General features: G+C 59.7%; 2 protein-coding genes across 3 annotated transcripts; both read left to right on the top strand.

The window, feature by feature from the left end:
* The first annotated feature begins 1,802 nt into the window (after positions 1 to 1,802).
* FANCE (FA complementation group E) lies at positions 1,803 to 16,787 on the top strand. 2 transcript variants are annotated; one of them, XM_055127898.1, is made up of 10 exons: positions 1,803 to 2,144; positions 5,494 to 6,163; positions 7,865 to 7,909; positions 8,305 to 8,364; positions 8,513 to 8,656; positions 9,145 to 9,268; positions 10,300 to 10,372; positions 11,291 to 11,357; positions 12,734 to 12,859; positions 16,436 to 16,787. In XM_055127898.1, the coding sequence occupies exons 1-10, from the start codon at positions 1,921 to 1,923 to the stop codon at positions 16,535 to 16,537; spliced, it is 1,635 nt and encodes a 544-aa protein (XP_054983873.1). In that variant the 5' UTR covers positions 1,803 to 1,920; the 3' UTR covers positions 16,538 to 16,787. The 2 variants fall into 2 exon arrangements, with proteins under 2 accessions (XP_054983873.1, XP_054983874.1); XM_055127899.1 differs by lacking the exon at positions 8,513 to 8,656.
* Positions 16,788 to 18,022: 1,235 nt separating this feature from the next.
* On the top strand, positions 18,023 to 20,346 carry RPL10A (ribosomal protein L10a). Its single transcript, XM_004617709.2, has 6 exons — positions 18,023 to 18,098; positions 18,334 to 18,408; positions 18,507 to 18,587; positions 18,952 to 19,100; positions 19,671 to 19,843; positions 20,144 to 20,346. The coding sequence occupies exons 1-6, from the start codon at positions 18,094 to 18,096 to the stop codon at positions 20,312 to 20,314; spliced, it is 654 nt and encodes a 217-aa protein (XP_004617766.1). The 5' UTR covers positions 18,023 to 18,093; the 3' UTR covers positions 20,315 to 20,346.
* Positions 20,347 to 23,372: the final 3,026 nt, after the last annotated feature.

Genomic DNA, 23,372 nt, shown 5'->3' with positions numbered 1-23,372 from the left:
GAGAGTACAGCAGGGCAGAACACTCTAGGAATTACTCCTTTTTTTTTCTTTTTGGATCACACCCGGCGATGCACAGGGGTTACTCCTGGCTCTAGCACTCAGGAATTACTCCTGGTGGTGCTCAGGGGACCATATGGGATGCTGGGAATCGAACCTGGGTCAGCTGCGTGCAAGGCAAACGCCCTACCCGCTGTGCTATTGCTCCAGCCCCTCGGGAATTATTCGAGTAATTCCTGAGCACAGAGCCAGGAGTAAATCCTGAGCATGGCAGGTGTGATACAAAAATAAAAACAAAAACCAAACCGCACGACTTGCACCTGGCTGACCTGGGTTTGATCCCAGACACTTTAAATGGTCCCCTGAGTGTAGAGGCAGGAGTAAGCCTGTGCACCAATGGATGTGGCACACATAAAAAAGGTTTGTTTTTTTGCTCAAATGGAAACCAGATCAAGATCAAAGACTCTAAAAGCTTTTCATACTCTTCAGGGTGAAAGCCAGAGTTCTCTCTGTGACTTCCAAGGCTCATGAAATTTGGGCTGTGGCTTTTGTCCAACTTTTCTTCAACTCTGAACCCCAGCAAAGGCACTCTGCTCTGCCCACAGTTCTTCCCCAGGACCTTTGCATCTGCTGTTCCCTCTGCCTTAAATGGTCTCTCCACAAGGGCAAGAGTCTTGGTTTGTTTCTTGTGTTGCCAGGTGCTCAAGAGACATTTACTGAATGAATGCAGGGATGTGTGTGTGTGTGTGTGTGTGTGTGTATGTGTGTGTGTGATAAAGAATCTGAAAGAATGGGAAATACAAGTGTCAGCCAAATGAGAGTTTCCGGGAGGTAGTCTGGGGTGTTCTCCTCTCCCTTTCTACCTACCCTCGGCAGTGATCCCTCTAACTTTGGGAGATGGATTCTGGTCCCTGAAAACAACCTCTGCAGACTTCTTGGTCTTTGGAAGTTCACAGCAACGCCTTTGGTCATATTTGTGGCAGTTTGTTTGATTTGGACTCCATCCTCAGGGCTATTTTGTGCATCAAAACTACAACTGTGGGGGCCAGAGCAATGACACAGTGGATCAGATTTTTGCCTTGCACTCAGCTCATCTGGGTTCAATCCCCAGGACCCTATGTGATCCCCCTGAGCACTGCCATGAGTGATTCCTGAGCGTAGAGCCACGAGTAACCTCTGAGCATGGCCAGGTGTGATCCAAAAACAAAACAAAACAAAAAAGGTGGTGGGGTGCCAGGGATGGAACCCATCAGGATCTCACGCGAGGCAAGCTCTATGCCACTGAGTTACACCCTCCACCCCTAGATATTTTTGGAGAGAACTTGAATGATGGAAGTAGATGGCTTGTGAAAGAAATGAATTTACTACGGGAAGGTACCGCAGAGACCATTTCCTACCCGCAGAGGCTATCTGCGAGAAACATGGGTGTCAGAGCAAATTAAATGCAGCGTGGGTCCTGAAGCACCACAGTATGACAACCAGTCTGCATCTCCCGCTACAGAGAGCTGCAAGAAGAGCGTTAGGCTCAGCATCCCAGGATCCGCGCTCTCCACGTCTCGCCGCCTCCCAAACGCCTAAGCCTGACTCCACCCGCAAACCCGCCCCCTTCGTTCATGGCCACGCCCCCACCCGGGAGCCAATCCCGGCAGATACACAGTTCCGCCTTGCCCCGCCCTTCTACTCCGCCCCTCTGTTCATTGGCCCACACCGTACTTCCCCCGCCCCTTCCGACTCTCGGGCCAATCTCTAAGTGCGGTCCCGCCCACTTCCTTCCGTCTCGAAAGCGCGCGAATCGTGCCGTTCCGGAGCCGCTGGGGCTGGCCGGTCCCTTGCCCGGCTGTCTTCGGGGGGTCTGGGGAGGTTTATTTTTACCCTGGTCTCCCGGAGCCGGGGCAAGGGACGGCACGGCACCAGCCCCGGGCCATGGCAGCCCCGGAGGCGGCGCCCGTGCCTTGGGCGCAGCTCGAGGCCCCCGCGCGCCTCTTGCTGCAGGCGCTGCAGGCGGGGCCCGACGGGGCGCGGCGCGGCCTTGGGGTGCTGCGGGCGTGGGCCGCGCGCCGCGGGGACCCCTTCGACTGGGCCCACGTCCTCGAGGCGCTGTGCCGGGAGGAGCCGGTCGTGGAGGGGCCGGACGGCCGCCTGCAGCTGTAAGTCGCTCCAGGCGGAGGTGGTCGCTTACTCCCCCCGGGGATAGATGAGGACCGACGCGCGAGAGGCGCTTCGCGCCGCACTGCAGCGCATCTGGGAGGAGGCCCGCCCAGCAGCCTGGCCAGTGTCGCGGAGCGTCCTCCCATCAGCCGGCGCAAGTTGCGTCTGATTACGCCTAAAACCGAGCTCAGGACCTAGAGAGAGAAGAGCGGGTAGGGCGTTGGCCTTGCACGCAACCTCACCCAGTTCCATCTCCGGCATTGCATATGGTCCCCTGAGTACTGCCGGGTCTGGCCCCCAGCACCCCCCTCGCAAAGAAAAGAAAAGAAACTTACTTCTCCTATATGGTGTAGGTATATACTTAGGTATAAAGTGTGCATCTGGTAAGTTATAAACATTACACAGGCGACAGAAGTAGAAGTTTAAGCAGTAGTGACAGCATCTGCTCAGCCGGTGACTTTCTGTGATCAGATTTTCAAGCGTAATAGGCATTTCAAGGCAAGACCGCTTTCCTTAAGGATTAATTATTCCTTATCTGGGGCTGGGGGTTGGTGGTTCTGTTATTTTGGAGCATACCCTGCAAGGCTGGGCCTGTGCTTGGTAGATCTCACGCCTAGTATGAACTCTGCCATCTGGTCTGGGTTTGAGCGCTACACTAGAATTGGCAGCTCTGCCCCTTTCATTTTGGTGTGCTTCTCTTACCACTTCTTCTGTTTTTGTTTTTGTTTTCTTCACCACACCCGGAGATGCTCAGAGGTTACTCCTGATTCTGCACTCATTGAGTGGTGCTCAGGGGACCATATGGGATGCTGGGGATCGAATCCTGGTCGGCCATGTGCAAGGCAAGCACCCTACCGGCCGGCCGTGTACTATCGCTCCAGCCCTCTACTTTCTTGCTGGTTGTTTATTTTGAGGGGGTGGGGGTGGCGGTATGCCCTGTTGTGATCAGGGGCTTCTCCCAGCTCTGTGCTTGGGGGTTGGTCTTGGTGGTGCTTTTGGGGCTATGGGGGCCTGGGGATCAAACCGCAGACCCCTTGCCTCAAGGCACATACTCAGCCCCATTAGATATACTAGCCGGAGAAATAGTATAGCAGGGTAGGGTTCTTGCCTTGCACACTGCTGAGCTTCAATTCCCAGCACTCCATATGGTCCCCTGAGCCCCGCCAGGAGTGATCCCTGGAGTCAGAGGGATCAGAGGAGTAAGTCCTAAGCATAGCCAGGAAGGGATGGAGAGGGTCCCCAAACATACACACATTATATGTATGTATACGCACAGCATGCATAAACGCCTTAGATAAGTATGCTGGTTGACCCACATGGGAAGTGGGAGGCTTTGGGGTCCCCGAGAGCTGCCCCTTCCTTCTCGGCTTCCCCCTCAGCATTAGGCTGGAGACCGGAACACAGGCCAGTCCATAGGGTAAACATTTGTGATGCCTCGTTTCCTGTTTCCCATTCGGAGAAGTAGAAACCTATATCTTCTTCCCACACTCCCAGTGTGAACTTCTTCCAACATGCTGAGTTCCCAACTCTGGGGGCTTGAGCACTCGATAGAACTGTTTGTCCAGCTGTGCTGCTTTTTCCGGCCGGATTATGGGAAGAAGCAGACTTAATGCAGGCTCCTGTGTCGAGTTGGGCTTTCCTTATAACCGTGTTCTTTTTGTAGTCCTGCGTGTTCATTGATTTGTTCTGGGGTCATGCGCAGCTGTGCTCACGCAGGATTTACTCCTGGCTCTGTTCAGGACTCCTGACAGTGTTGAGCGTAGAACTGGGGCCTGCCCCATGCAAGGCATGTGCCCTCTGGCCCCCTATGTGTTTCATTTTATATATGTATATATATATATATATATATATATATATATATTTTTTTTTTTTGCTTTTTGGATAACACCTGTCAGTTGTCAGTGCTCAGGGGTTATTCCTGGCTCTGCATTCAGGAATCACTCCTGTTGGTGCTCAGCCTGGGACCATACAGGATGCCTGGGATTAAACCCCGGCTGTCTGCATGCAAGGCAAATGCCTTATCTGCTGTACTATCTCTCTAGCGCTTTATTTTATACTCTTTTTTTTTTTTTTTTTTGCTTTTTGGGTCACACCTGGCGATGCACAGGGGTTGCTCCTGGCTCTGCACTCAGGAATTACCCCTGGTGGTGCTCGGGGGACCATATGGGATGCTGGGAATCGAACCAGGGTTGATTCGCGTGCAAAGCAAATGCCCTACCCGCTGTGCTATCACTCCAGCCCCCCAAAGTGACCTTTTGTAAAAAAAACCTTTACTCTAGTTTTCTCTCCTGCTGTTTGTTTTCCACCAGAAGTAAGAGTTACTGTTTCATTCCTCTGACTTCCCCTGGCCTCCGTGTGTGATGGCCAACAGTGTCACCGTCAGGCCCAGGAGAGAGAGGGCGATGGGTCCGGGCAGGGGGCGGCCGTGCCCGCAGGCCTCCCGTCACAGCCTCGCCAGCCTCACGGATGCCACAACACGCCCCCAGCAGCCCACCTGCGTCCTGGCTCTTACTTCCCAGGGCTCCCTTGTGTGAGACATGGACACGCAGGGCCGTGCGGGGGGAAGAGCGGCCGGTTCTCAGCCGGACCCTGTGTCTCTGCTGTGCACCAGGCCCCAGATTGCCCCCCCTCAGGAAAATGACAGGAAGGACTCACGGCCCCCTAGAAACACAGCAGGCTGGTGAAAGGAGCACCAGAGCTGGGCCAGGGGGTCACAGTTCCCAAGGGAGTACAGGCCCGTAGACTAAGGTTTGCACAGCATCTTGGAGTATATAGAGGGTTTTTTTTTTGGGGGGGGGAGGGGTTGGGCCACATCCCACAGTGCTCCAGGGCTACCCCTAGCTCTGTGCCCCTGGAGGTGCTTGCTGAGCCAACTGAGGTGCCGGGAATCAAGCGGGCCCACCGCATGCCTGGCACACACCGTGCCTCCTGTTCTTGCGCTCCGGCCCTGGAGATACTGTTGGTACTCAAAGTTTGGAAAACGTCAGATAAGCCTGTGACCAGGGCGATACAGGTGCTACGGCACTTGCCTTGTAGGTGACTGATCCCCCAGCACCACCTATGGTCCCCAAAGCACTGCTAGGAGGGACCCCTTAGCACTGCCAACTCAACCCTGTGCCCCCCACCCCCAAATTATAAAAAAAAAAAAGTAGAACCCAGCGTGAGTCTGTGCAGAGTGGGATCGGGGGGGTGAGGGTCTGAGCTGAAGGGTCTGGGAAGAGCAGACGCACCATGGACTCGCTGACGGATTCCTGCTTAGCCTCTCGGGCCCCGGGTCAGACGCCACCTGCCCTTGCACCCTCGCAGGCCACTGACCCTCCTCTCCCCGCCCCCCCACCCGCTGCCCAGGAAGCCGCTGCTGCTGCAGTTGCCCGGATTCTGCCGGACAAACCTGCTGACCCTGCTCATGGCCGTCCACCCCGCGCTGCCCCAGCGCCAGCTCCACGCGCTGCTGCAAATTGCCCGGCAGGACGCGAGCCCCGCAGCTGTCCCCGACGGCTGGCTCCAGGCCCTCGGCCACTTGATGCAGAGGGACCTAGGGGCTGCCTCCTCCTCCTCCTCCTCCTCCTCCTCCTCCTCCTCCTCCTCCTCCTCCTCCTCCTCCTCCTCCTCCCCTCCGCCCGCCGTGTCCCCACTGTCTGCGGCCTGCCAGACCCAGCTGCGCAGCCTGTGTAGGCGGCTGGGGCAGGGGGGCAGGGGGCTGAAGGCGCCGCCTCGGACCCCAGACCCGGAGGAGACGCCAGGCGCCGGGCTGGACTCCCAGCAGCCTGCACGCAGGAAGCAGCCGGAGGAGCCGGCCAGCCCTGGCGGGGAGAGGGCTCCCAAGAGGTTTCGAGGTTCGGGGAGCGCGGAGAGAGAAGTCACTCCTGCAGAGCCGAGTCCAGAACCTGGACCCTCCGACTCCCCGGCCGCCAGGAGCCAGCCCCTTGGGGGGCCGGAGCCCGCAGAGGCTGCCCAGAAGCTACAGGACGCCGAGGAGGCCCAGGCAGAGAGTGTGGCGTTGCCCAAAGCACTCCAGGTACAGGGGTGAGGAGGCGGGGGTGGGCCAGAGGGGCAGTCTCGGGGCGAAAGCCAGCTGGGATGTTCTTTCCCAGCTTGGACATCTGTCACCCACGGAGGGGGGCAAACAGGCTTCCTGAGGGGCCACGTCTGCAGCCTCTTGGGGGCGGTGGGGCCGGGGCTGGAAGTGGAGCCCTGGGGCTGGCGATTTTTTTTCTTGGGGGGTGGGGTGGGGGTTTGGTCACACCCGGCTGTCCTCAGGGCTCACTCCTGGTGGGCTTGAGGGACCCCTTGGCTGCACGCAAGGCACGGTTCCCGGTCTCTGTGCCGTCACTCCTGGCCCGCGGGTGGCCTTTGTCTTTTGGGGGACCCACACTCTGCAGTGCTTGGCTCTTACTCCCGAGCCTGTGCTCAGGGCTCAGCCTGGCCCAGGGCGCCACGAGGAGGGATCTCACTGGGACCAGCTGCATGCAAGGCAGGAGCCCGACCCGCAGTCCTATCTCCGGCCCCTGTGGCTAATGATCTTTGTTTTTTTTGTTTTTGTTTTTTGGGTTTTTTTTTTTGCTTTTTGGGTCCCACCCGGCGAGGCACAGGGGTTACTCCTGGCTCTGCACTCAGGAGTCACCCCTGGCGGTGCTCAGGGGACCATACAGGATGCTGGGTTTCGAACCTGGGTCGGCTGCGTGCAAGGCAAACACCCTACCCCCTGTGCTATCGCTCCAGCCCCGACTAATGATCTTTAAGGGGGAGCAGGGGGGAGATGCCGGTGCCTCTGGCCCTCCCCGCCCCTTGGGGCTCTGCGGTGTGGGGGGGCTCCTGCAGGACTGCTTCATTTCTCTGTCCTTGCGTGCTCTGTGGTTTTCTGTGCTCTGTGGTCCCGGCGTGCAGGCCAAGGGCTCTGTCTCCAGCCCCAGCCCGAGTCAGATTTTTCCCCCCATCCTTTGTTTTTTAGGCCACACTTGGCAGTGCTCAGGGACTACTCCCAGATCTGTGTTCAGGGATCACTGCTGGCAGGGCTAAGGCTCGAACCTGGACCTCCTCCACGCGAAGCCTGTGTCCAGCCTAAAAGCTGCCGCTGTGGCCCCAGCCTGAGTCGTGTCCACCCCCCCACCCCCACCAGCTGGCTTCTGGCCGTGCTCAGGGCACCAGGTGCGGTGCGGTGCGGGGGGCTGGGTCAGAGTTCTTCCCTGAGAACGGAGATGGGCGCTCTCCAGCCCCCTGGCTTGAGTTCCTTCAAGGGACAGGCTTCCTGTTCTTTTTTTTTTTTTTTTTTGCTTTTTGGGTCACATCCAGCAATGCTCAGGGGTCACTCCTGGCTCTGCACTCAGGAATTACCCCTGGCCGTGCTCAGGGGACCATATGGGATGCTGGGAATCGAACCCCGGTCGGCCGCGTGCAAGGCAAACACCCTACCCACTGTGCTGCCCTACCCGCTATACCCACTGTGCTGCCCTACCCGCTGTGCTATCGCTCCAGCCCCGCTTCCTTTTCTTTTATTTGTTTGTTTGGTTTCTCCGGCCACAGCCAGCAGTGCTCGGGGGTTACTCCTGGCTCTGCACTTGCCCGCATGTGTTTGCATGTGGGTCGGCCGTGTTCAAGGCGAGCCCCTGGCCGCCGTGCGTGGCTTTGTGACCGCGGCTTGCTTGCGCTGTCTGACCTGGGCCTTCTCAGAGGAGGGGGCCCCGGCCGGGCTCGGCGGTGACCGGCTTCTCCTTGGCAGGACCAGGTCCCCAGGCTGCAGCAGCTGCTGAAGAGCTTCCAGGAGGTCAGGTGTCCCCTCCCCGCCAGAGTCCTTCTCCCTTCTCCGGCCGCTGCCCCTCCGCAGCCACCACACCCAGGGAAGCCCCGGGCAGGGAGGCGGGCAGGGAGGCGTACTGCCCGGGCACACGGGGTGGGAGTGGAGGGGACCCCAGACCCACGTCGGGGGTCGGGTGGGGGGAATTCTTTCCTTAGTCCTGGCACTCCTGCTGGCTACTCCCGCCTATTCCTCCGGGTGGCGCCCTCACCTCTCAGTGACACCCTCACCTCCTCCCTGTATTGCCCTCACCTCCTCTTGGGGGCGCCCTCCCCTCCTCCCCTCCTGCCCCTCCGTCCCCGAGGCTTTCTCCGGGGCTGTCATTGAATGGAAGCTCAGCCCTCAGGTGGGGTTCTCCTCTCCAGGGGCTGGAGGGCGCCCCCCCAGCGGAGCTGCAGCTTCTGCATGAGTGCGGCCCTGCCCAGGTGAGGCCCTGCAGGGTCTCGCAGGTGGGAGGGGGGGATGTGGCGGGAAGTGGCTTTCCCTGCGCTCTGCTCCCTCCCCGGGGGTGGCTGTCCCGGGTCCTGGTGGGGTCCTGCTGCTGCCCGAGCTGAGTGCCCGCCTGCGGGGCAGGTGTCCCTGTTGTGTGCACAGCTCCGGGTCACTCAGCTGCCGGACACCGAGCTACTGCGGCTGTGCACCTGGCTGCTGGCCCTGTCCCCGGGCCTGAGCCTCAGCAACGCCACCGTGCTGGCCAGGAGCCTCTTTCTGGACCGGGTAAGGGGGCTGGGCAGGCACGGGGAGTGGTGGGGACACGGTGGGGGGGCTCGGGGCCTCCCAGCGGTGGGTAGAGAGGCTCCTCAGCCTTGCAGGCCTTCGCTCTTCCGGGATGATCAAGGGACCCTGAGCGACCCCGGGGGCTAGGGAGGAGAGCTCGGTCCTCCTTTCCTCCCATAGGTGCTTCATGGGAGTGCTAGCGAAAAGAACTTAGTCCTTTTCCCCACTTTGCATCCCTCCCCTCTGAATCGACATCTGCTAAACGCTTGTCAGAGGGAAGGTGCTTGGGGCATGGGGGGCATACAGACTTGCCCCTGCTTCCGTCCCTGGCACTGCCTTTCATCCCCTGAGCACCCCCAGGAGTAAGCCCTGAGCACAGAGCCTGCAGTAATCCCTCAGCACCGCCAGGGGTCGCTCTACCTCAACCCAGAAGGAAGGGGGTCAGACGAATGACTGAGTGGGTGAATGCTACTTTCCCTTGCCTCTAGATCCTCGCCCTCACTTCCTCAGCTTCTCGCCTGCTCACAACTGCCCTGACCTCCTTCTGTGCCAAGTACCCCCACTCCGTCTGCAGAACCCTCCTCGGCCCTGTGCTCCAGGCCTCAGGACCTGGTAATTCTGGGACCTAGCCGGGCCCCCTGCCACCCTCCCCGTTCCCTGCCCCATGAGTGACGTCACAGAAGTCACTGAGTGCTGGGGCCCTGTGCTTGCGTGGAAAGCGCTAGGTCTTGGGTTCAAACCCCAGTGCCTCCTCCTACTCTGAGCTATCCTGCCTGGTTCTTAGGAGTCCCCGGAAAGAAAGGGCCTGGAATATCTGGGATATGGCCCAGTGGCTTCAAGATACCCAGGACAGGGGAGCAGGACTGAGCTGTAGGCCCAAGGCCACACACACACACACACACACACACACACACACACACACACACATACACACACACACACGTGCGCACTGAGGTGATCCTGATAACCTCCATAGGCACACATGCACATGCGCACACACATGCACACACGCACGCACACTGAGGTGATCCTGATAACCCCCTCCCCCCCACATGCACGCACACACATACACATGCGTGTGCACTGAGGTGATCCTGATTAACCCCCCCCACACACACGCACATATGCACACATGCGTGCTGAGGTGATTCTGATAACACACGTACGTGCACACATGTGCTGAGGTGATCCTGATAGCCCCCCCACACTCACATGCGCACACACGTGCTGAGGTGATCCTGATAACCCCCACACGCACACGCGCACACACGTGCTGAGGTGATCCTGATAACCCACACACACACACACGCACACACGCACACATGTGCTGAGGTGATCCTGATAACCCTCACACACACATGCACACATGTGCTGGGGTGATCCTGATAACCCTCACACACACACACACACACACACACACATGCACACATGTGCTGAGGTGATCCTGATAACCCCCACACGCACACGCGCACATGTGCTGAGGTGATCCTGATAACCCACAGGCTGTGGTCCCTGGCAAGGGAGAGGAGAAAAGCCAGAGGACCAAGCCCCCCTTCCTCTAAGAGTGGGTATCGTTCCTCTCGCCCCTCCGCTTGGGGGACGCACCCCCAGGCTTCTCTCTGTTCGCCCCCACTCACGCGCAGCCCAGACGGAACTGCTGTGCTGCCTGATGAAGGACCCGGCGCTGGAGCCCGACGCGCAGCTGCTGTTGCTGGAGTGAGTGTCCGTCCCCGAGGCGTGTGACAGACGCTCGGGCACCACCGCCACACCGTCTCCGTTGCCGGTCCCGGGTGTCCCCGCGTTCCCTTCCCGCACCCAGTACCGCCTGCCCGTGTGGGGGAGTGCACAGGCACCTGCGCGACCCTCAGGAGGCCGCAGCCTCCACTCTCGAGTCTAACGGCGTGGCACGGTGGGTTAGAGCACAGACAGGGCGTCAGAGCTCAGCCTCGTCTTAGAAAGTTCCGGACTGGAGCGATAGCACAGCGGGGAGGGCATTTGCCTTGCATGCGGCCGACCCGGGTTCGATTCCCAGCATCCCATATGGTCCCCCGAGCACCGCCAGGAGTAATTCCTGAGTGCAGAGCCAGGAGTAACCCCTGAGCATTGCTAGGTGTGCACCCCCCCAAAAAAAAATAAACAAAAAACCAGAAAACCTGGAGACTCTTCACTCTAGGGTTTTCCCAGGTCCACGCGTGATAGTGCCTGTTTATTCCAGATTGGTCACGTTGACTGGCCTCTGCAGGGCGTTTCGCTTCATTTTGTTCTGGTTTGAGGCCGCACCTGGCAGTGCTCGGGCTGGGCCCTGGCTCTGCACTCAGCAATCACTCCTGGAGGGCTTGGGACCGAGGTACTGGGCACTGGGGATGGAACCAGGTCGCCCGGGTCACCATTGCTCCGGCCCCTCCCAGGCCCCGTCTGTCCCTGAGGAGCTCCCAGGGGGCCTTCGCGCCTCTCCCGGGCGTCCCTCCTGGGGCAGCAGCAGCAGGCTGGCTGGGCCGCCCGAGCACGGAGCCAGCAGAGGCGGCTTCTTCTCCCGTCACCGTCTCCAGAGGGTTGCAGGGGAGGCAGGAGCAGGGCCGCCCAGGTCTGGATGGGGGGAGACGGGGCTTTCCTTACGGCGCCTGTGCCTTGCAGCCCGATTCTGGAGCAGCCCTGGCAGGAGGGGACTTTCCCGGTGCTGCAGGCGCTCCTGGAGCGGCAGGTGAGCGGGCCTAGGCGTGGGAAGGGCCCGGGGCAGGCGGGGGTGGGGGAGCAAGGGCTGGGGGCAGTGCCGGCTGCCTGCAGAGCCCAAGGCCACCCTTGCCAGCTGTGAGGGGGACCACTCTGGCAAGGGTGTCATCCTGTCCTTTTCCGAGGTCCCTGGAAGGTTCCTGCGGCTGCCGCTGTGAACGCGTGCAAGGCAGGAGGGAGAAGGGTCCTGTTCCCTGTTCCCTCCCCGAGAGTCCCCTTCTGCAGGGCCCGACGTTCTCGGCCGGGGCCCCTCCCAGAGAGGCTCTGACAAGGACACGGGGGTCAGGGCGCCTTTCCCGGCCCAGGGGAATGGGCTGAAGAGCTGAGACGGCCCAGCGGGCTCAGTCCCCGGCTCTGCATCACCCCCGGCACCTCCAGGCGCATTCCTCCCACCCCCGCCCCATAAGTGTGCTGTCCCTCGATTCCGATTTTTTTTGGTTATGTGCGTGGAGTAGGGGCCTCACTCGTGTGACACGTGTCCTGTCAAGCCACATCTCTGACTTGTTCTGGCAATTTCCACTCTCAGGACCTTAAGTTCTGCTTCACTGACCTCCTCATGCCTCAAGGCCCCTCATCTGCAGAGGGGGCTTTGGAGCTGTGCCCACCGCAGCAGACAGGTGACAAAGAGACTCAGGTCCCCGTGCCCGGTGCACGATGTGGAAACATTGCTTATGTGCTCTGGGGGGCCATGGCCGCTGGTGCTCGGAGCGTGGGGCCCTGCACCAGGGGTCGAGTGCGGCCTTCTGGGCCCTCTGGCCCTGCTGGCGCTGCTATGAGGGGTGGCTGTCACCGGGCCATGCGGCCTTTGAGACTGCTTGCCCTTCTGTGCGTGCGCCCTGCCCCGTGCCAGCTGGGCGGGGATCGTTGTCCTCTCTCGAGCCTTTGCAGGGTCCGGGGGGATAATCCAGGCTTTTTGCCCCTCACCTTGGGCTAATGCTCAGGAGTTCAGGCCTCCCCCCCGCCACCCTCTGGGGACCCCTGGCCAGCTGGGCGAGGTTCCTCACAAGGACCCGAGGAGACAGAGCTGCTCGCTTGGCGGTGCCGGAGCCTCCAGGGCCACAGCCGGTGGCGCTTGGGACACCGTGCACGGCTGCCACCCGGACCCGGGCCAGCCTGCTATCCCCTCTCCCCGCCCGGCATTGAATTCCCTGGGTCCTCAGGGTTAGAGGTCGAGAGGCCCCTTTCACAGACAGGGCACCCGAGGCTGAGCTCGGATAAGTGACTCTCGCGGGCCCCTCCAGTCCCAAGCTGGTGGCGTCAGGAATGGAGTCCAGGGTGGGGGTCTGGGGGCCCGCAGAGGACCACAGGCCCCTCCCGGGTTACCGCCTCGTCCCCCACTGTGCGCAGGTGGAGATGACCGCCGAGAAGTTCCGTGCCCTGATGGAGAGGCTCTGCAAAGAGGGCCCGGCGGCCGCCGCGTCCCTGGCCTACGCCAAGCTCCTGCTCCTGGTGATGACCAAGTACCAGGCCAGCGTGAGTGTGGGCGGGACCCCAACAGCTGCGTCGGCCTCTGTGCCCCGGGGCCGGGGCCGTGGAGGAGCTGGGGGTGCCTGACTCGGAGCCCGGCCTCGGCACGCAGCGAGTGAGAGGAGACAGACGATTACGCAGACGGGGGCCGTAGTGTAGTACCGCGGGGAGGGTGTTTCCCTCGCACCCGGGTTCGGTCCCCGCGCACCACCAGGAGGCATTCCTGGGCACGGCCAGGAGCAACCTCTGAGCACTGCAGCCTGTGCCTGCTCTCCCAGCCCAAAGATGATTGGCAAGGCGGCCAAGGAGAGGGTCACACGGGACTCTGGGTGGTGGGGGAGGGGCAGCCGCCCGTCCCTTGCAGTTGGAAATTGGTTGTTTTTTTTTATGTTTTGGGTTTGGGTTTTTTTTTTTTTTTTGGTTTTGGGGTGCTTTTGTTTTTGGCTTTTCAGGCCATACCTGGCAGTGCTCAGGGTTTATTTCTAGCTCTGCACTCAGGAACCACTCCTGGCGGTGCTCAGGGGACCATAAGGGATGTCGGAGATCAAACATGGGTCGGCTGCCTGCAAGGCAAACACCCTACCCACTCTACGATTTCTCCAGCCCTGGAATTGGTCTTTATTTGGGGACAAGGGGATATACCCTGCGGTGCTCAGGGCTTCTTACTCCTTTTGTTTGTTTTTTTGTTTTTTGTTTTTTGGGTCACACCCAGCAATGCTCAGGGGTTACTCCAGGCTCTACACTCAGGAGTTACTCCTGGCCATGCTTGCGGGACCTTATGGGATGCCTGGGATTGAACCTGGGTCGGCCACATGCAAGGCAAATGCCCTACCCGCTGTGCTATCACTCCAGCCCCCTCAGGGCTTACTCCTGACTCTGCCCGCCCTCAGGGCTCATTCCTGGCAGCACTGGGGGACCCTATGGGATGCCGGAGATCGAGTCTGGGTTAGCCCCGTGCGAGACAAGTGCCCCCCTGCCTGCTGTACTGAGTCTGTCTGGCCCTGCAGTTGAGAATTGGGAAGGGCTGAGTAGGGGGGAGGGAGACCCCCGGCACAGGCCGTGGATGCCGTGGATCCACAGAGACTCCGGGTTCTCCACTGGGCTTAAACAGGAGCGTGCACAGAGCAGGGGCGGGGGGGGGGGGGGAAACAAGGTCAGAGAGCTACTGTGTGGGGGCTCCACTGGCCTCCTCTGCACCCCTGCCAGCCCCTGCCCTGGTTTACTCCACGCCCGTCGCCTCTGAGAGCCTGTTGCCGGCTCCCTTCTCTGCAGTGGGAAACCGAGGCTCGGAGAAGTTAGTTTGTCCGCAAGTCGTGAGACGGTGGAGGGAGTATCTGGTGTGTGTTGGTTGGCCCGTCACAGCTGTCCTCGGGGCTCCTTCCCTGCAGCCCTCTGAGCCCTCTTCCCAGGCCCCCCTGGCAGCATCTTAAAAAAAGGGGTGGGGGCTGGAGAGCTAGCACAGTGGGTAGGGCGTTTGCCTTGCACGCGGCCGACCCGGGTTCGATTCCCAGCATCCCATATGGTCCCCTGAGCACCGCCAGGGGTAATTCCTGAGTGCAGAGCCAGGAGTAACCCCTGTGCATTGCCGGGTGTGACCCAAAAAAGCCAAAATAATAATAATAATAATAATAATAATAATAATAATAATAATAATAATAATAAAGGGGGGGTGTTGGGCCAGAGAGAGATACGGGTAGGCGCTGGCCTGGCATGTGGCTGACCGGGTTTGATCCCTGGCCTGGCTTGCAGCTGACTGGGTTTGATCCCCGGCACCCCATACGGCAACACCTCAAGCCTGCCAGGCGTGATCCCTGAGCACAGCCGGGAGTAAGCGCTGAGCACTGCTGGCTGTGGCCCCCCAAATGTGTGTTGCGGGGGGAGGATATCTGGAGAGGTAGTGTAGTACCGGGGCTGCTCACGCTGTGTCGGAGGGTCACTCCTGGCTGGGCCGGGGCCCTCAGTCCTCGGGACTGAGCCAAGCGCCTTGTCGCCTGTGCAGTCTTTCTGCCTCCCCTTCACTCTCTCTGTCTTTCGCTCTGCAGTGCCCCGGAGCCAATCTCCGAGCTCTCGCTGACGCCCTGATTTCTCTCCCCAATCGTGAACTCTCTCCCCAGTCTCCGGGATTGTGTCTATTTGATAAAGGGTGTTTGGGCCACACCCCGTGACACTCAGGGGCTACTCCTGGCTCGCTGCCCGGGGTTCACTCCTGGCGGTGCTCAGGGGACCCTGCGTGGTGCTGGGGACCAAGCCAGCCTTGGCCTCCCGCGAAGCGAGCACCTTTCCCCTGGACTGTCTCTCTCTGGCCCAGGGCCGTTGATTTTTACCATTTCCTGGGACATGCAAGGCCACGTGGTGATTTGCTGCAAGTCAGGGGTCCTGGGCAGGGGGACAGCTCTGGGAGAGACACGCGCCTCGCAGGTAAGGGGCCTTGGGTTTGCCCCTGGATACTGGAAAAACAGGGACACAAACATGCCCGGGATTCTCCCAGAAACAATGGGAACAGGGACAGAGGCCCCTTCTCGGGGAGCTTCTGGGGGCGCTAGAGACCCCGGAAGCCGGCCAGAGAGATCTGGTCCTGTCCGCAGTTGGCGAGTGCAGTGAAGATTCAGGTGCACCCGTCAGGAGGGGGCAGCCGCCAAGAGAAAGTGCGCGAGGGGCTGGAGCGATAGCACAGCGGGTAGGGCGTTTGCCTTGCACGCGGCCGACCCCAGTTCAATCCCCAGCACCCCGGATTATCCCCTGAGCCCTGCCAGGAGTGATCCCAGACCACTGCCTGGTGTGTCCGAAATATCATGTGGGCAAGAGACTCTGCCAAATATCATCATCATCATCATCATCATAAAAGTCTAGATTTCGGAGCTGGAGCAATAGTAGGGTGTTTGCCTTGCACGTGGCCGGCCTGGGTTTGATTCCCAGCATCCCATATGGTCTCCTTAGCACCTCCAGGAGTAATCCCTAAGTGCAGATCCAGGAGTAAGTCCTGTGCATCTTCAGGTGTGACACCCCCCAATAAAAATTCAGATTTCTTAAAAAAACAAACAAACAAACAGGAAGTGTGGACTATAAGGGAGGTGGGGCCACAGTAGTATCTCTCTCTATTTCTCAGTTTTTCTCCTCTGTGAAATGGGAGGGTTGTAAAGATGATATGAAATGAAGCCACATAGCAGGCAGGCAAAAATTGTCCCCCTGTTGGTAACAGGAATAGGCCTGAGTGATAGCACAGCAGGCTGGGCGCTTGCCTTGCACAAGCCTGAGCCAGGTTCAATCCCCGGCATCCCATATGGTCAGGAGTAAACCCTGAGCACTGCCAGGGGTGACTCAGAAGTCAGAATGAACAGAGGGGACCAGGTGCAGAGGGCTGACTCACTCTTCTTCTTTTTTTTTTTTTTTTTTTGGTTTTTGGGTCACACCTGGCGATGCACAGGGGTCACTCCTGGCTCTGCACTCAGGAATCACTCCTGGCGGTGCTCAGGGGACCATATGGGATGCTGGGATTTGAACCCGGGTCGGCTGCGTGCAAGGTAAACGCCCTACCCGCTATGGTATCGCTCCAGCCCCCTGACTCGCTCTTCTTGACCCCAGATCACCAAGACGCAGAGGCTGGGCCTGGCCACCGCCCTTGAGCCCCACACCACTTTCCTGAGGAAGTCCCTGCAGGCTGCCCTCCGGCGCCTGCCCCCCTGACCCTCCTGCCACCAGCTTCCTGAAGGACACTGGACACTTGGCTGTCACCGCCCGGCCTTCTCGAGGACCGCTGCCCCTCCTCCGGGTAGGGCCTGGGGCTGAGGCTGTTGGATTTCTAGAGCCTCTTGCGCTGGCCTCCTTCCTGGTCACAAGCCAGGCCCTGCTCACGAGTGACGCTGAGGGGGTCCCTGGAATCCCCCACTCCGTGTTCTCACTTCTCGCCTGATGTACAGTGTGGAATAAAAAGACAGTTCAGTGGAGTTTTATTGGCAGCTGTGCCTGCTTGCTTGTTGTTACTCACAGTCTGCACACACACATATACACGCTCCCACACACATGTGCATACTCCCACGAGTCCCTACAACACGCATACATACTCCCTCATCCAGGCCCCGTACACACATACAGTCCCTCCCCGCCATCCCTGCACACACTCGTACACGCATGCACACACGCACGCACACACGCACACGTACCCCACACCCTCCCTGCCGTCCTGTCCCCGACAGCTCCTCTGTGAGGGGAAGGTGGAGTGTGCGCTCGGTCTGCGGATGAGAGACTGTTGGAGACCCGCCCCCACCCCGCGCTGCTCATCAGGCCAGCGCGACCCCGAGGAGAGGGAGGCTTGACAGGGCGGACAGTACAGAGCTGGGAGGACTCTCGGACAGCTGACCTAGGGCCCGGCATTACAGGGGGCTGAGAGGGTCAGGTGCGAGGCAGAGAAGCGGGCCACGAGTTAGGGCTTGTGGGGCTGGAGCGATAGCACAGTGCGTAGGGCGTTTGCCTTGCACACAGCTGACCCAGGTTCGATTCCCAGCATCCCATAGGGTCCCCTGAGCACTGCCAGGGGTAATTCCTGAGTGCTGAACCTGGAGTAACCCCTGAGCATCAACAGGTGTGACCCAAAAAGCAAAAAAAAAAAAAAAAAAAATAGTTAGGGCTGTGAGCCACGGGCACGTCTGCTTAGCCGGCTTACGAGGGACACCCCAGGTGGACACCAGCAGCTAGATGGAACTGTGGGGCCCAGTGGTGCTCAGAGTAGCTCGCAGTGGAACTTGGGGAACCATAAGCGGGCCTGGGATGGGACCCCCGCCTCCGCTTGCAGAGGAGATGTCATTGAACGTCAGTGAATCAGCAGTCGGGTTCAAGTTTGTCCAAGAGGCCTGGGGTGTACTCCACGACAGCATTGCCTTGCATGCAGGGTCCCCGAGTTCGGTTCCCAGCGCCTGCATGATCCCTTGAGCACTGTACAGTGTGGCTCCAAGTCCTATCCCCGCCCCCAAAAAGCTACATTCAAGTACTTTTTCAGCTTACCCCCTGTGGACCCCCCTCCCCGCCCCCGCCCGCCCCGCCCTGCAGTACCCCCGCTGCCGCCCATCCCCGGGATCCTCCCCCGCGCACGGCTAGCTGTGCAGCGCCCTCTAGCGGCCGCCCGCGCCAGTTCCCCCTACCGCGAAGCCCCGAAACGCGGAAACTCTCGCGAGAAGAGAGCCCCTATTTGAGCGCATGCGCTGGGCGCCGACCTTTCTCTTCCGGTTCCCGCGGCCGCCGTCACCATGAGGTACGTGTCGCCGAGGGCGCGATCTGCGTCCATCCTCCGTCTCCGGGCGCTGTCGGGGGTGGCAGACCCTTCGGCTGGGATCGGGGGCCGCTCCTCGGGCTGCGCGGCGGGGCGTGGGCGGCCCCGGAGCGGCCGTGCGGGCGCGCGATGGCCCGGAGGGGTGCCCGGGAGGCCCCCGCGGGCCGCCCCGCCGCAGAGGGTCCTGAGCGCCCCCCGCCTGCTTCTCCTCCCGCAGCAGCAAAGTGTCCCGCGACACCCTGTACGAGGCGGTGCGGGAAGTCCTGCACGGGAACCAGCGCAAGCGCCGCAAGTACGCGCGGGCCGGGCCGGGCAGGGCAAGGGTGGGCAGGATGGGCAGGGGCGGCGGGGCCCGGCCTCACCCCTGCCCGTCGCTTCCTCCCCCCGAAGGTTCCTGGAGACGGTGGAGCTGCAGATCAGCCTCAAGAACTATGACCCGCAGAAGGACAAGCGCTTCTCGGGCACCGTCAGGTTGGCACCGCTCTGACCCCACCCAGCCCTCGGTGCCGCCCCCCGCGCCTGCCGCCGCCGCCCCGGGTGGCCGGGCCCGGGCGGCATCGACGTGCCCGGGTAGTTCAGACCCCGCTGCTCCGGGCAGGCGAGGCTGGACGGACCCCCACCCTGGGTCTTAAAACAAGAGGGGAGGCGTGGGGAGGCTTCGGCCGAGCCCGCCGGCTGGTCTGAGAAGCCAGGCCAGCTGTTGGTGACGGCCGCGGCGCTGGGTAAGGCGCGGTGGCCCCCCGGCCCCCAGGCGGGCGTTGCTGCTGCTGCTGCTGGCGGCACTTGGAGCCCGGCGTGACGCCTCTGCTGTGCCCCCCTCCCACCTCCACCATAGGCTCAAGTCCACCCCTCGCCCCAAGTTCTCCGTGTGTGTGCTGGGGGACCAGCAGCACTGCGATGAGGCCAAGGCCGTGGACATCCCCCACATGGACATTGAGGCGCTGAAGAAACTCAACAAGAACAAGAAGCTGGTGAAGAAGCTGGGTGAGTGCCCGAGGGGGCGCGGCTGGGGTGGGCTTTTTCAGGTTTTTTTGTTGGGCATTTGGGTGTCACCGACCATCCCCGAGGTGACTCCTAGCAATGCTCGGGGACCATAGGGATGCCCAGGATCGAACCTGGGTGCCTTATCTGCTGCACCGTGTCTCGGGCCTCTCGAGTGTTTGGCTCAGGGTTTGAGTTTTACTATATGCTGTGGCTTGGGGCAGACCTGGGTATTAAGGGCGGTCGAGCCAGGGTTGGCCACGTGCAAGGCAAACGCCCTGCCTGCTGCACTCTCTCCCCAGTCCCCGTATTTTTTTAAAATTCAGTTTATTTGGGGGGTTTTGGGCCACACCCAGTGTTCGGGCGTACTCCTGGCTCTGCACTCGGGGATCTCCTCTGGTGGGCTCAGGGGACCATATGGGGTGCCGGGACTGAGCCTGGTTTGGCCGCATGCAGGGCCAGCACCTTGCCCGCTGTACTGTCGCCCTGGCCCCAGGGTTGAGTGTCACATTATTCTGTTCCGTCTGCACAGCTGCTTTGCAGCAAGCCCTAAGCAACCCTCTCCTTCACTAGCCAAGAAGTACGACGCCTTTCTGGCCTCCGAGTCCCTAATCAAGCAGATCCCCAGAATCCTGGGCCCGGGCCTGAATAAGGCTGGCAAGTTTCCTTCTCTGCTGACCCACAACGAAAACATGGTGGCCAAGGTTGATGAAGTCAAGTCCACAATCAAGTTCCAGATGAAGAAGGTGGGTCGGGCCTGCCTTGCCAAGCCCAGGGTTCACGGTGCAGGCATTCAGGCTGACCCCCAAAGTGCATGCCTTGGTCCACGGTCTGATAAAGACGGGGGAGGTGACCGGCAGTCGTGGGCCCAACATTGCTCTAGGGTCCAGGGTCCAGCCATGGGGCAGGTGGAGTGGGCCATCAGGCTAGGACACGTCTCCCCAGCCTGATGTGTGTCTAGGCTTGGGGGCCGCACGCAACTCCGCTGCGGGCTTAAACCAGAGTCCTGTGGCCCTCACCCACCTGCTCTTCCCCCCTGCTCACAGGTGCTGTGTCTGGCGGTGGCTGTCGGCCACGTAAAGATGACAGACGACGAGCTTGTCTACAACATCCACCTGGCTGTCAATTTCCTGGTATCGTTGCTCAAGAAGAACTGGCAGAACGTTCGGGCCTTATACATCAAGAGCACCATGGGCAAGCCCCAGCGCCTGTACTAGGTGCCCCTGAATAAACCGAGTACTGCCGTGTCCTCCTGCCTGTGTCTGGGGGGAGAAAGTAGGTGCTGAGTTAGCTCTGCCGTTTCTGGAGCGCCAGTGACGGCTCCTGCCGGCGTTACCATCAGATCCCTTTCCAATGTAGGTACTGAGAAATGGGACAGCGGAGCTGCCGAATACTGAACAGCCCCGGGTCAGGGCCAGCCTGCAACCCCCTGTGGTTACATAGTGCCCGGGAGTCTGTGGTCTAGAATACTGAGGTGCTTCCTAGGTCCTTCTGGGGTGTGCTGGCAGCCCGTAGTGAGCCAGAGAATTGCAGGGTAAGGTGCTAGGAAGTGCTGGTAGATTGCTGTCCCCAGCTGGTAGCATGGAAGCCCTGTTGGAAGTTTTTCTAGGTGTGTGACAAAGTGGAGATTGGAAACTTCTGACCCTTTGGCCCCCGGACAGACTTGTGCCACCTTTGTGGCCTGGGACACTGTAAAGCTAGCTTTTGGAGGCAGGAAATAGCTGAGATTTAACCCTCGATTTAAGTTTCATTTAACTTGCAAATACAGGAACCAATTCATCCTTTAATCAGTGGAAGTGCTCAAATAGAAATAATCTGTGAGGCAGTCTGTAGTCTTTGAAGCATGAATAGTGCCAAATGGCTTAGTTTTGGGGGTTTTCTCCTTTATGGTGAATAAAGTAGTGATAATGTAGCAGGTAAGGTGCTTTATCTGTACTCAGTGGATCTGGGTTTGATCCCGTCACCCCGTATGGTCCTCTGAGCATTGCAGCATGTGGGCAGCCCAGCCCCCATGCCAAGTGACCGTTAGTTGGAAAGTTCCAGTCTATTTTAGAGGGGAAAGGCAGCACTTGTCACTTGGTGAAAGTACAACTCAAGGCTTACTGGCTTCCCACTGCCTGGCCAGGGTCAGCAGTGTCCTACCCAGTGTGCTGATGCTCCAGCCCCCAGGCAGGTACTTGACCTCTGTCACAAAGCTGCCAACTGCAAAAGTTCTGGGGAGTGGGGGCAGAGGCCTGCCTCAAGCCTGTGACATCCTGGACACTTGGCCTCCACAGGACAAGTGACCTGCCCACGACCTGTTGAGGTCTGATCCGCCCCAACAGCAGGCTGGAGGGAGAGATCTGAGACCCCATGCCCTTGCTGTGGTGGGCTGGGGACACATTGCCACTCTAGGACTCTGGTGGGGGTAGGGCACACCCGGTGGTGCCCCTGGCTCAGGAATCAGGCATGGTGCTGCTCAGGGGGCCCTATGGGATACTGGAGATCAAACCCAGGTTGATGGCCTGCAAAGCAAACGCCCTACCCACTATATAACTGCTTGGTCCCCATGATCTTTAGGGTTTTTGGGGGTGGGATGTGTCACATCTGGCGATGCTCAGGGGACCATATGGGATGCTGGGAATCGAACCCGGGTCTACCCGCTGTGCTATCGCTCTAGCCCCAATCTTCAGGATTTTTTATGGGCACAAAGGTGAGGCCCAGGTGAAAGACCGGTCAACACCCACAGTGCTGCTGACCTGAGCAGCTAGTGGAGCCAAAGGTTTTGGAAGATTTCTCCTGACCCAATGACCAAGGCCAGCCACAAACTTGCTCGCTTAGGACCACAGGCCGGAAGCCCAGCTCTGCATCTGGTGCCAGCAGACAACCGGCCAGCTTCCCTCTGGCTCTGCTCTGGTACCTTCCGGCAAGGCCTTATTCCTGTCTCTAACCCATGGAAACGTTGGGGGCCACACCTGCTGATGCTTAGGGTTTCTCTGGTCAGAGGTCACCTCTGGCAATGCTCAGGACCATCTCAACCCTGATACTTTCCTGGCCTGAAAGCTTAAACATCGTCTTTTACAGTGATGGTCAGGGCCTGGCTTCTTGCTGTCTACAAGCCTCATTGCATCTGCAATGGCGGGTGGCGGTATCTGCTCAAAAGCTGTGAGGGACCCTTGATTAGGACACTTGCACGTGTGAGGCCCTTGGTTTAATCCCTGACATACACCTCTACACCTCACCCCCCACCTGCTGCCAGACCCCCAATCAGGACTGGAAAGAGCACAGGGGTCTAGACCAATCCCAGCACAATCCCCAACACCCCTTATGGCCCCCCAGCACCAGGAATGACCCTGAGCACAGAGCTAGGAGTAATTCTTGACCACTGCCAGGTGTAGCCCCCCAAACCAAAATGTCCTGCTTTTGAGTAGCACACCCAGCTGTGCTTAGGGCTTACTCTTGGTTCTGTGCTCACTGCTCACTCCTGTTTGTTTTGGGGTCACACCCAGCAATGCTCAGGGGTTACTTCTGGCTCTGCACTGAGGAATTTTTTTTTTCCTTTTGGGTCACACCCAGCGATGCACAGGGGTTACTCCTGGCTTTGCACTCAGGAACTACTCCTGGCGGTGTTTGGGGGACCATATGGGATGCTGAGAATCAAACCCGGGTCAGCTGGTGCAAGGCAAACGCCCTCCCCGCTGTGCTATCGCTCCGCCCCCCTGAGGAATGACTTCTGGCGGTGCTCAGGGGACCATACGGGATACTGGGGATCGAATCTGGGGTGGCCACCTGCAAGGCAAACACCCTCCCTGCTGGACCATCATTCTGGCCCTTCCTGGCAGTGCTTGAGGGACCATATTTGGTGCCCAAGATCAAACTTACTTGCGTGCAAGGCAAGTACCTCCCCCTCTGCATTTTCTCTCCAGCTCCCAGCAAAAGCAGCATTTTAAGCATAGTGCTAGCACTTGGTACTTCAGTAGGAAGCTACAAAATGGTGTTTACGTAGCCCTGCGTACAGACACAGCCCCTGTGCCAGGGACACCCGGAATGAGGTTTCATGCCCCTTGCGTGCCTGCAATCAAGCAACTTGCACAAGAAGGCGAGTCACAGATTTTTTTGGTTTCTCGATGCGTGTCCAAGTTAGGTTTACTGGGCACGCGAGAAGCCGGGGTTCAGTCCCTGCCACCGTGGAGCCCCCCAGCACGGCGGGGGTGGCTGCAATCCCAGTGTGGGGGAGAGGGCTGGGGTGCTCATGCCCAATACATGCAAGACCGCGGGCTCACACCCAGGACTGCC

This window comes from Sorex araneus, chromosome 2, assembly GCF_027595985.1.
Source record: "Sorex araneus isolate mSorAra2 chromosome 2, mSorAra2.pri, whole genome shotgun sequence".
NCBI lineage: Eukaryota > Metazoa > Chordata > Mammalia > Eulipotyphla > Soricidae > Sorex > Sorex araneus.
This window is presented reverse-complemented; position numbering and strand designations above follow the sequence as displayed.

What these genes read in the sequence shown, in the direction of transcription:
- FANCE (XM_055127898.1), top strand. Translation starts at nt 1,921, where the DNA reads ATGGCAGCCCCGGAGGCGGCGCCCGTGCCTTGGGCGCAGCTCGAGGCC. An exon ending in GGAGCCTCTTTCTGGACCGG is followed by an intron (nt 8,657 to 9,144) that starts GTAAGGGGGCTG and finishes CCTTGCCTCTAG; the next exon opens with ATCCTCGCCCTCACTTCCTC. An exon ending in AGGCGCTCCTGGAGCGGCAG is followed by an intron (nt 11,358 to 12,733) that starts GTGAGCGGGCCT and finishes CACTGTGCGCAG; the next exon opens with GTGGAGATGACCGCCGAGAA.
- RPL10A (XM_004617709.2), top strand. An exon ending in CGCTTCTCGGGCACCGTCAG is followed by an intron (nt 18,588 to 18,951) that starts GTTGGCACCGCT and finishes CCTCCACCATAG; the next exon opens with GCTCAAGTCCACCCCTCGCC. An exon ending in GAAGCTGGTGAAGAAGCTGG is followed by an intron (nt 19,101 to 19,670) that starts GTGAGTGCCCGA and finishes CTCCTTCACTAG; the next exon opens with CCAAGAAGTACGACGCCTTT.